Source organism: Phaethon aethereus (genome assembly GCF_964289735.1).
Source record: "Phaethon aethereus genome assembly, chromosome: 1".
NCBI classification, from domain to species: domain Eukaryota; kingdom Metazoa; phylum Chordata; class Aves; order Phaethontiformes; family Phaethontidae; genus Phaethon; species Phaethon aethereus.
The window spans coordinates 11,566,003-11,578,073 of record NC_138575.1 but is presented as its reverse complement, the minus strand read 5'-3'; the positions used below and the strand labels follow the sequence as shown (position 1 = coordinate 11,578,073).

The window sequence follows — 12,071 nt, the reverse complement described above, 5'->3', positions numbered from 1 at the left end:
CAAACAACAACATTCTACGACTTGCCTATAATCCAAAAGGCAAAGGGCCAAATGCATCTCTGGTGTGACTGTTAGAACCATCAGAATAATACAAAGCATTACTTCTACAACTTGAACAACAACAACATCAAAATTGAGCTTTTTTAATTCAGTTTAGGTGCATTTATTATTAAAATCTTAAATAAAATAGTGCCCTAGAAATGTTCTACATTAAAGGTTATCATGCAATATGCTATAACTAGTGTTCTCTAATTTGTGACAGCCATTCATTTCAGCCTCCTAAACTTTGATTAATCAGGAATTTTAGTTATTTTGTGGGCCATGTCCTCTGATGTTTCTTGTAGTTGAATATTATATAGCTAAGGAAGTCTGACATTCCACTTAAATTTGAAAATAATAGCAGGTGATTCAAACACAAAAGAATCCAGTCAAATATGAATCAACATTTTTTTCTTCAACAGAAACAACAATTACCTAAAAATATTTCCTTGTCTGTCTTTTAAAAATTTTCAAAATGTTGAGGGTGGTGTTTCTTTCTACTTCTTAACAGGATAACAACCTTGGTTGAATAGAAAAATTAAGAGCTCAGCCAGAGCCCAAGAAAATTGGAACTACTACATTTGCTCTAGTAGGATGCAGCGTTGGGCATGTACTGCATGATCTCATTTGGGATTTCCACAGTCTCCCTGCTGGAGACCTTTCATGTTTTAAATATTTACTTCAGGAAAAAGGTTCCTCACAGTGAAAGACATTTACCTGGGAGCTACAAGAACCCAACTTTGTGTTCCCTTACCACCTTTTTCATATGAGGTTTCTGTATAATCTTCTCAGATATGAAGTATTAACCAAGATTACTCAAACTATAGAGCATCTGGGGAAAGGATTTCCAATGATACCTTTTTCTGGAGTAGTTCCAGTCCATGGCAAATCAATGATCAATGATAAAGAAAATTACCATTCTGCAGCATCTCACTAGGAGGTTGCAGTACCTGTGTACTAGAACCTACTTACTGTGAATTTAATTATATTTATACAAAATAGAACCAATAAAACAGCAAGTTCTGAGAGTAAATGGACACCATAATATTCAACATCACAGAAATTAAAACACTCTCTTGATTAACAAGAGAAATAGGTTTGAATCAGGAAAGGTGTTTGTATTTTGATCTCTCCCACTGTACAGGTATTTTCTAACCATTGGGCTAATGAGAAAATGGCAGCAAAGTAACTTCCTTTTTCTCTTCTGGCCCTGTGTCCCACACTAAAAAGAGTTTTGGACTCCGACACCACCACACCATTCAGTCCTGAAACTACCTGATTATGTTCTGTATCTCAATTATCTGTTACTGAGCTATACAGGAGTCAAGAAATTCAGTATAAAACTGATTTCAGGCCGTCTCGAGTTCTAATATATAAGCAAGCCAAGTTTCAGACTCTCGGGTCTTGGTCTGACCACAAAAAGGATTTGTTTTCGCATTAGCTGTTTAGCAGTAAAAAACTAATACAGCCAGTATGACACTATTGTTATGGTAACCAAAAGGGCACACAGGACATCAACAGGCCTGAAGATAATCTTTGCCCATTATAATGAGATCAAAACACTACTTGTAGCGTCTACAGCAAAATTTTACGATTAAATTAGCTGACTTTATCTACCTCATTGGTAATCCCTTTTTCCTTCCTCTGCCAGTCCAGCTTTTTCTAATATAGATGGCTATATTTTAGGCTTTGGAGTTAAAATCTTACAGACTACAACTAGAGCATACTGGCTGTCTCCCTTAGAAAAATCTCTACTTTTATGGTCTTGTCATAGACCCTACATAGCTTTTATTAAACAGGAGTTATGATGCATTCAGCATGTCAGCTTCCAGGCTCTCCAAGTTTCACTCTAGTCTGTGCTATAGTTTGTGCTTTCTTAAAGAAACGCATCGTGAAGTCTTGTGATAATGTGAGAAGCCTCATTCTTTTTTGTTTCTTTCTAATTTTTCATCCAACTTTATTATACAGAAAAATCTCACCAAAACTCAACACCAAATTTTCCAAATGAGAAGAGAAATCTATTTAAATGAAAGGTTTATATTTAAATCAAGATTTTTAATGAAATCTTGATGGTTTGGTATGGAGTTTTATTTCCATATTCTGTTTGTTTATACTTGCAGAACTTCAGCATTTTACTAAGTAGGTGTTTGTTTTGTTGTGCTAAAATTTCAATGTCTGGAGCAATGAAAACATTTTTTTTCTATTATCATAGTTACTGATGTATGTAAGTTAGATACAGGTCTTCATACTGTGGGTGGAAAAAAGACCTTTTATGATTTTCAGTTTTGAAAAATATATGGACAGTCACATAACAGCACCACTGTTCATTATGTTTGTTAAATGTCAGAGGTAAACTAAATCTTTGGGGGGAAAAAAAAAAATCAAGAAAATTAAGATACCTAAAGTCCTTAGGCTGGAAGATACTGTCAGAGAACTGCAGGAATCAGCTGCAGTCCTTCCAAATAGTACAATGAAATGCAAAATAAGATGGCACTGGGGAGAAAAATTGAAAAGGAAAATTGTCCACACTGTGTAGGAAGCTCAGAGAAGCTGAAGATTTAAAATATATTCCAGTAAAGAAAAAATTCATATAAATTGATATAATAATTTCAGAAATACAGAAGAGACATAGTCCTTTTTTTTAGTATCAATTGGCATTTTAGATCTGTTTCATGTTTTGCATCATGTTTTTAATGAAATGAAGTCACTTGACCTTGAGCAGTTAACAGATGGACTAATTAGAGATTGAATTATTTGTGTTATAGCTGATAACCAGGTCAGAATGTCAAAAAGAGATTAGCTGTTAACTTAATTTTGCAAACATCATCACTGCAAGCCAAAGTAAACTAGATTTCCTCAATGAGTTAGAAAAAAAATTAATGTAAGAACTGAATTTCATGTGACTTAAAACTTAGGGGAAAAAAAATCAGAAATCTACCACCGTATGAAAGACCTTAAAAAAACAGAGAAAAGAAAAAAAGCCCAACTCTAAACATTTTTTAAATAAGTGCAGGAAAACACAGTTCAACACAATAAATGTTGCAAACATTTTATCAGGGAACACCATACTCTACAAAAATTGTGTGGTAACACCCAAGCAAAGATATTCATAAGTATGCGTCCAAATGGAACAAAAAAGAAATGAGCAAATGTTAGATCTCAGTAAAATGGACAAAGCAAAAATCCGCAAAGCCATGGATTATCACAGTGTCATAAAACATTTTTCATAAGAGATATCAAAGCTGAATGCTTATCTCAGTATAAATAGTGACAATTTAATATGAAAATAAAAACTGAAGTATGCTTAATTATGCGTAAAGTTGTATTTGGCAAAGCTTGTGTAAGAAGAAAGATCAATGGGTAGGGTTTGAAATAAAGCAACAGTTCTCAGCATAGCTGGGTTGAAGAACAGTATATAAATGCAGTAAAGTGTTTAACTCGTCTATAAAACATGGTTCAAGTGATACTTTTAATTAAATTCAAGATGCTTTTCAAAGGATATAAAACATCAAGAGTAAATTGCGTATTGGTGCAGGCCCCAGTGTGACAGTGTGAATATACTCGCTTCATTAAGAAAAAGAAAACCAAAACTTGACCAGATGGTGAAAGTAGATGTTACTAAATGGTTTCAGACACCACATGCTTAAGTTAACAGTATGGTGACAGTAATAAAAGAAAAGATGGTAGAAGTGAATATTGATACTAAAATCATTGATAGAGTCATCAAAGTATTGTTATCTATGAGAATAGTTAGGAAGCACTTTTTAAACGAATACATTCAAGGCAGTTTTCTCTCTTAAATCAAGTCCTAACAAAATCACTTGGATAAAAAGAATTAACTCTCAGCACTTGTAACTTACTTTTAACTTACTTTCATTTACTTTGACTTCTCCTTATGCCTGTTTCAGTATCAGAAATGTCCAGATTCCTGGCCAGAATGCAAAAAAGTGAACACCTTTTCCAAATGACTTCTCATTTGGAAAAAAAAAAAAAAAGAGAAAAGAAGAAAGAAAGACCAACATAATGAGAAACTGAAACAATTCTGAAATGTGCCCAAGAACGAACTTTGCAGATTGAACAGACTTAGATGCCAGATTAAGTTTAGTGCAGTTATTTATGTAAGAAAACCATTTGGCGTGAAAGAAGTTTACCAACCATACCCATAAAAACTGCAATCAGCTGTATAGATGGAAAGTCACCAAAATAAAACCAGCTGTCCAAGGAGGTATCTCTAGCTTGTCACAATTAAACAGTTTCTCACAAAGGTATCAGGAGGATGATATGGTTATTTTAACTTCTGAAACTTCATTTTCTTGGCAAAAAAGCCACCATGGAAAAAAATCTACAATTTTCAGAAAGTAGTTTGAAATATAGACATATAATATACAGATAATTTTTTCCTTATTTTTACATTGGCTTTCAGTGTAGTTGTTGAGCAGTTTCAGGAAATGCAAAAAGTTATTTCTTTTTGGCTTTACATTGCATATTACCACTCAGACACACACCCCTGTGCACACACACCCCTTACTAGCAGCTGCAGATTGGCATGTTACTTGGAACCCAACTTGATGTTTATGCTAAGTCCTGCCTTTGTAACCCTCTCCTATAGACAATATGAAAGCACAAGAAGCTAAGGATAATGCTAACAACTGATAGTATATTCTAAAATTGGATGCTAGATGCAAAAGAACAGCTCTTTTTCTCCCAGGAAAAGGTTATCTGTTCAGCAGGATGCTGGGACCCACTGGCAGAAACAAATGCTCTGCAGTTTGTATTCTGACTCGCTGTATCTAACCTCTGGCTAAATTACTGAGAGGATTTTCCCTTGTAAGATTTGTCTTCTTATGTATTTTGCACAAGGATTAAGTCCCCACCATTTCACATTGCATTCCACAATCTTTACAAGCGTTCGGTGCCTCCTCCGAGGCACCCAGCACATCGTGTGCTGCTTTTGAGACTGGTCCCGGCCATCGCTGAGGGTGCCTGGCCATGGAGTGGCGGCTAAAGGGAAAAGCACAAGCAGGCAGAGCAGGAACTTGGGCAAAACAGAGTGACAGACTGCTGAGGGCAGCAAAACAGCCCCTGTGAAGAGTGAGGAGATCCTTGCTGCATGTTGTATACATAAAAATATTGCTGCCGGCCAAGGCCAGGAGTCATAGGAAGAGCTGGAGCTGAGGGGAGACGGAGGGAGCAGCCAGTCCTGAGCTGGGCCAGCAGCACCGAGGACTGCCAGGCATGGCTGGGCTCATCAGACAGCACATGGGTGGAGGCCCACAAGCCATTGAAAACTCCTGCAGCTAGATTTTGCCAACACGTCTGACTAATCTGGAGCGTGTTCCCAGCTCTGGTTTGCCAGAGCGCTGCTTTGCGTGTAGGTACTAACCACGTTTGGGAACACCTCTACTATTCCCTAAGAGCATGGCCAAAAAAAACCTAGAGAAGAAAGATGGGGTAACGGAAAGAATGTCCTTCTGCCATACTTCCCCACTGCAAGTATAAACATTGCTCACATCACGCCAATTCTCCTACTCTTCATGCTTCCCAACCAAGCATGGAGATCAGCCCTTTCTCACCTCCATGGTCAATCCTTTCTCATCTCCTTCCTGCCTTGTAGCCTCTGCCCTTCAATCCCCCACCGCAGTGCTGAGGGGGAGAAAGTGAAATTTCAGCACTCCCCCAGTACAAGTAATTGCAAACTGTTCAGGGCAACCCTTTCCTCTCCACATAAAGCTTTTACCCACCAAGAGCCCCAGTTATCCTGCTTTCAAATCTCCTTGGAAAAGTTCAAAATGCTTAAATGGCAAACTAATGTTCAGCATAAAGATCCAAAGAGGAGATACTACGCTCTCCGAGGGACACTGTGCATTTCCCTTCCAACCCTGGCCTCAGTTGAAATATTACAATAATGACAGATGAGCTCCTCCAATAAGAGGCTTTCCTTTCCTTGACTTCAGTGCACAATTTTCCAGAGTTTTATGCAACATGTTAATCTTGTGTTTTTCAACTCTATATTCTCCTGCTATGTTGCTTATTAAAATGGCATTAATAGAAACAGAAAATCTGTTAAGCAGGGTAAGTGCTGTGTTACATGTGAGAGCAAAACAAGCAGCCCCTGGCACTGAGCACCAAAAGGATTCCATTAAACAGAAGGAATACAGTCTTCCAACTGGCAGAGTAACATTTCGCTTTGTTGACAGTATATAGTATAGTGATTATCTACAGCTGGGATGGGGAAGTATAAATCACGTTAAATTTTTAAAATATACTTAGCTATGCAGACCACAGGAATACACAACAATCATACATCGATTATGGCTATGGGATTTTATTTTTTTCTAAGCAATTGTTATTTATAGGGACTAAGTGCAACTCCCACATCTTCATTAGCAACTGCTTCAGATCATCCAGACTACAGAAAGTGCTGAGAAATTTGAATAAACACACTGGCTGACAGTTTTTTCATAGAAAAATATATCTTTAATTTAAATAAATCTTTAACATTCACTCTTTTGCAATATACCAATCTACTTTTTGCTTTGATTAAAAAGTAATTTTTAGGTTCACCAAATTAACATTTTTAAGGAGATACTGTCTAAGAATACTGAATAATATGAATATCTGAATAAGGAAGAAAACTGCCTGATAAAGTTATTAGCTACAGATTAATTCCTTTATGTGAGTGACAGAAAATTACAGGATATTGATAATGACTAAGCAAGTAGTCTATAGGAACCTTGCACATTTATCTTTCACCAATCACAGTCTTATCTTTCATATATTAAAAAGAAACTGAAAAACTGATAGTGTGGACAGCTTGCTGACATGAAAATTTCTCGGTGTTTTCTTCACCTTCTTTTTTCTTTACCCATTAATATAACCCAACATGTATTAGTCAGCAAACTCGGCAACACAGGACTTTGTCTTCAAACAGAACTGAGGACATGGGATTCCAAACCTAAAAAATCCACTCACAGAAGAAATAACGCTCATCATTAGGTACATTTAAAATCAGATTTGACAGAACAGTAATAAAAAATATATGGACATGCACTAGAAAAATACCTCTTTTTTTCCTATTTTTAAATCCTTTTTTTCATCACTTAGCTTTTTTTTCATATATAAAAATAATAAAAATATGGGCAAATATTAATCCTTCTTAAAAACATACCAGTAAAAAGAATTCAACATCTTATACAGATACCATGTATGTTTAGAAAGCAATCAGTATATTTTCAGAAAGGAATGGCATAACTTCCCCTTGCCTACACTGTAAAAATCCAGACATTGCTGTTGAAGATCATATATTTTTAAAAAGCAAGGTAAGCACAATGGCAGCGTGTGGTAAGAGTCCTCTTTCTTGCCCATAAGGCAAACAATAGGATTGATTAATATTAAGGCGGGTGGAGGAGGAAAGTTAATAAAGGGGCAGCTGCCAAGAAACTGTCACTATGAAAGTTGGGCAGAAAACAAGTTCTACTCTGTGAAAAATTCTGAAGTTTTGGAAATCTAATTTTCCTCCACATCGAGATGAACCATCCACTCCTAAACTGGAGAGCCCATTGGTTAAGGCATAACCTTAATCGTCAGCCTACTGATACTGGCAGTACTGAGGCTGTCTCTCAGTCTCTCCTGTTGGAATATTAGATTAAATATTCATTGAGCTTGGTAAACTACAGAGAGCACTAAGAGCCTACAGTCAGGGAGAACAAGGACTTTCTATCATTCAAGAAGAGCATCCTGACTATCAAGAGAGTAAGCATGACCCTTCTTGTGAACTTGGCTATAGACCAGTTTCTGTATCTTTGGCCCATGGAATGAAGGCGGAGGGGGGAGGGTATTCCACCTCTTTTTGCAAACTAGCCCATCAGCTTATGAGTTTCTGTCACAGCTGAGGGTTTCTCAACAGCAGGTACCACAAGCTATTGTGAATGTCTCCTGCTGCAAATTTCTCTTTCATTTGATTTGGGGGAACCAAGCCAAATAAAGTTTCTGTTTAAAAGGAATTATTTTTGTGAAAAGTTTTGACAAGTCAACATTTTCCATTAAAAAAAACAAAACCAACATTTCCTCAGAAAATTCCTAACCAGCTCTAGTGATCAATTTACAGAGAGGTCACATGTCCATAAAATGGAAATTAAAATTGTACATGAAAACAGAGTGCAGAGAAGTGTAGTAGTGTAGTGCTTGTACCTCTGTGCCACCTGCTAAGAATGCCCATTAAAAAAAAAATTCATCACTGAGCAGACTGAGCACAGAAGCTGGTGAGACGTTCAGCACTCTACAGAACCATGCTCTTGCTGTAGGGGAAAAATGAAAAATAAATATGTTTTACTGCACGTGAATCTGCCCATCTTTTTTTTGACTTGTCCACAAAATATTCCACTTTGAAATCTTATTTTAATTTTTTTTTTTTTTTTTACTAGAAAATGTAGTTATATGTCTTAGAAGCCATAAACATCACTTGACATACAGGTCACCTGACGCCCTCAGACCTTGCCCCAGGATCTACATGGTGCGTGTGCCTGCCCTCGCTCTGCCCACTCCTGGCAGATCCTTTCCCCGAGTTGTGCCTGTCTTTTGTTTCTGTCTGTGCAAAGGTCTGACCCCAACAATGTTGGTGGAAGGAAGGAAGGAAAGGTTTGTAGAAACCTTTGCAAACTTTTTTTTCCTTAAACGTCTCCCCAGAGGGCCAATAGGAACAGAGTTAGCTCTTCAGCTATCCGGTACAAGGGGGACACTTCAGGAAAGAAATTCAGCTAAAGAGCTTCCAGCACTTGATTACTTATTGTTTGTTCCTCCCCCCCTCCGCCTCCCGGATTTCATCGGGAACATCTAATGAAATTACAAGTATTTCAGTCTGGAAATAGCATATTCGTGCTGCTGAACTTCAGCAAGGACATTCCCTTTCAGCAACGCACTACCCTGTGTTTTGGGTATTCCTTGTCAACTTCTGTTATTTAACATTTATTCTACCACTTGGTAATTAAGGATGCACGTTCGTGCCCTGGCAACGGGAGGGTGCACCTATGGGCAAGGATGAGATTTCCTTCTCCGGCTCGCAGTGCCCCAGGGCTCCCCGTCCTGCGCCAGCCCCAGTGCCCCTTCGCCCGGGGAGGAGGCGGCGGGAGGCAGCGACCTCTCCGCAAACCACCAAAACGTGCCCTGTCCCCCCGCAAAGCGCTGGCCGCGGCCGCCCCGCCGCAGGCAGAGCGCTGCTTGCCCCGGCCCGCCGCGCTGCTGCTCCGCTCCGCACCGCACGGCACCGCTGCCCGGGCGCGGGAGGCGCAGGGCGAGCACCGGCACCCGGTGCACCTGAAGCCCCTGCCCCGCCGAGCAGGTGGGAGCCGAGGGGCGCGGAGGCGGCGGGGTCTCCCCGCCTGCGGGAGCGCGCCCGCTGCACCGCCCCGAGCACCCACCCTCGCCGCGGCGGAGAGAGGGAAAGGGGGAAAATGATGCAGCTGTGAGGTGGAGCGGGGCGGGGGTCACTGGCGAAGTGATAGAAAAACTAACCTGCCAGAGGGACGGTGATGGGAGGCAGCAGCAGCTGGTGGAGCAGCAAGGCTGGCAGGAGTTGGGTGGCCCACATGGTGCTGGCGGCCCCCCCGGCGGCTGGCGGGGAGGAGGAGATGGCTCCTCGGAAGGACCCTGTGCACAGCCGGTCACTAGAGGAGGCAGAGTGAGCCGAGCTGCTTTTTATTGCGATGATCTAAGTTTGTTGTGTGATTAACTGGAAAGATCTGGGTCCCAACTCCCTCTTACGGTAAGAAACTGTTTAACAACATCCCCTCTCTGCCTCCTCTCCTCCTCCCCTCCCCAGGAGCTGCCTCCCCTCCCGCCCCGCAGCCAGCCCAGGGAGAGGGCTCCCACCGCCTTATCCCTCCCTTCATCCTTTCCTCCCTCTTCACCCCCTGCCTCCCTCCTTCCATCCCTTAGAGGCTCAGGAGGAGCAGCTGGGCCTGCCCGGGCCCCCCAGCTCTTGCCCTGGGGCTGGTGTCTGCTGCTGTGAAGGCCCCCAGAGTCTCCCCCCAGCCCCTCCTGGCCCCAGAGCCCCCTTTGCCCTCTTACCTGCAGCCAGAACAAGCCTCTCTCTCCCTCTCTGTAGACATTTCCCTTCACAACCTAACCCTTTCTCCACCTGCCCCTGGTCCCCATCCCCAGGCAGCACCCTCATGCATAGCCATTTCAGCAGGACTCCCCCACCCCATGGCCAGGGACAAATCAAGGCCAGTTTCCCCGTAAGGAAACACCTTTCCTCCAACTTGCCCATGGCTGCGCCGGGCCACCAGCCTGGCCTTTCCATCACCCTCTTTGGCCATCTGACAAATGCCACTTCCCCAAAATTGTGGCAGCTCTGGGGAATCTAAAGGTCAAGTATTAGCTGGCTGGCATCAATCCATGGAGACAAGCCTCCATCCGAAGCAAGGCCTGACTTTCCTTCTGTCGCAGGCAAAGTGGATGTAATTCTTCTACTACACTTCATTTTCATTGGGTTTTGTTTAAAGTTATGAGACCGGCCTTCGTGACATGTGAGTGTTCAAAAATAAACACTTCAGGAAAAGTTCTGCCTTAATTTAAACTGTTCCCTTCTCCCATGCACCCACCTACTGTCTACAGCACGAGTGTGTGACAACACAGGCAGCAGGAAACCGTTTCCCTCCATTTTCAACAAATAAACCAGAGACCTGCATGTGGCCCCGTGTCACGTGAGTCCAAAAACAGGTCTCCTGCTCCAGCCCAGACGCCTTTGCCCAGACTTACTGTCCATACTACTGATAAACACCTTTAAATGAAACAGTTTTTCTTTTGGGTTGTTTTCCAAGCCATAAATGTTCGTTGTTAAGTTTTATTCAGTTTTTCCTATATTTCCAAAACATTTTGTTGTTGTTGTTTTCACCCAATTTATGCCCAGTGGTAAAACAAAATATCTTCCTTGGTAAGTGAAAGAAAGGGGACAGAAAGAAGTTGAGAGAGAGTCTGTGAAGAAAATATTTTGAACATTTGGCGTTACAGGAAAAACACATTTATGTGAGAAACAAAACCTTTCTGAAATCTGCAGAATGAGAAATATTTCTTGTTTTGTTTTGTGTTTTGTTTTTTTTTTTCCTGTCCTTGTTTTTCTCCCAAGAATAAAAGTTAATTTACAGGAGTCCCTCAGAAACACACAACCTGAGAATGGAGAAAATGTATTCCACTGGCCAGTGACCCTGTGCAAAATCCTTGTCCACTGCAACTGATAGAACATGGATATCTCAATTAGTTTCTGTTTTCTGGTTTTTTTCCCCTGTGCTTAAAGATAGATATAAGTATAAACAATAAACAATAAAAATAATCATAGCACCATGCTGAGCCCAAAATAGTCGCATTTTGTTAACCAGATGTATTTGACTTGTTGACCATGCATGTGATGAGTGACCTTTTTTTGTATAAAGCATAAAATCATGAGCCATTAGAGTCAAGTAGATTTTTTTGCCACTGACTTCCCTGAGGGCAATATTTGGCCTGTAGTCAGATTTCTCCTGAATTTTAGGAAGATTTCTGCTGCATCTCTTGAGGACTAGGGTGCTCCCTAATAGAGAAAATATTTTGCTATATGGATTCCCATTATTAATACATAGTCCTGTGTATTATTCATGATGTATCTGCAGTTGTGCTTGAGAGCTCAAGTCGTGGGCATAAGCTTCTTTGGCTGCATATATTATGCGGGGCAGGTACAACTCCATAGTCCTGGTTCTCCATTTGTCCAGTTTTGGGGACCTGCTGCAGGACACCTCTGCCTTTTACATAAATTTCCTATATATTTCCCCTTAGTGGAAACTAGGGCATGTGGAGTGGAAGGCCAGGGACAGAAGAGAGATTAGAAAGGGAAAAATCCTATAGATGCTATATCCAGATGCTGTATTTGTAGGCAGTCAAGACAAAGGTTTGCATCTGGATCTGGGAAATGAAAATGCTCTTTGGTCCCGCATCATATACTGCGAAATGTGGTATGATCCTTTTTCTGTGTCGTCTTGCCCCATGTATTTTACAACTGA

The 12,071-nt window shown here is 40.8% G+C and overlaps 1 protein-coding gene across 1 annotated transcript in view; it reads right to left on the bottom strand.

The window, feature by feature from the left end:
- HGF (hepatocyte growth factor) overlaps positions 1-9,625 on the bottom strand; it is a gene marked incomplete at both ends in the record, with an annotated part of 58,974 nt that extends 49,349 nt beyond the window's left edge. Inside the window, one exon of the mRNA XM_082010910.1 lies at positions 9,550-9,625. Within this exon, the coding sequence (XP_081867036.1) occupies positions 9,550-9,625 (76 nt within the window). The remainder of the gene's footprint in view (positions 1-9,549) is intronic.
- Positions 9,626-12,071: the final 2,446 nt, after the last annotated feature.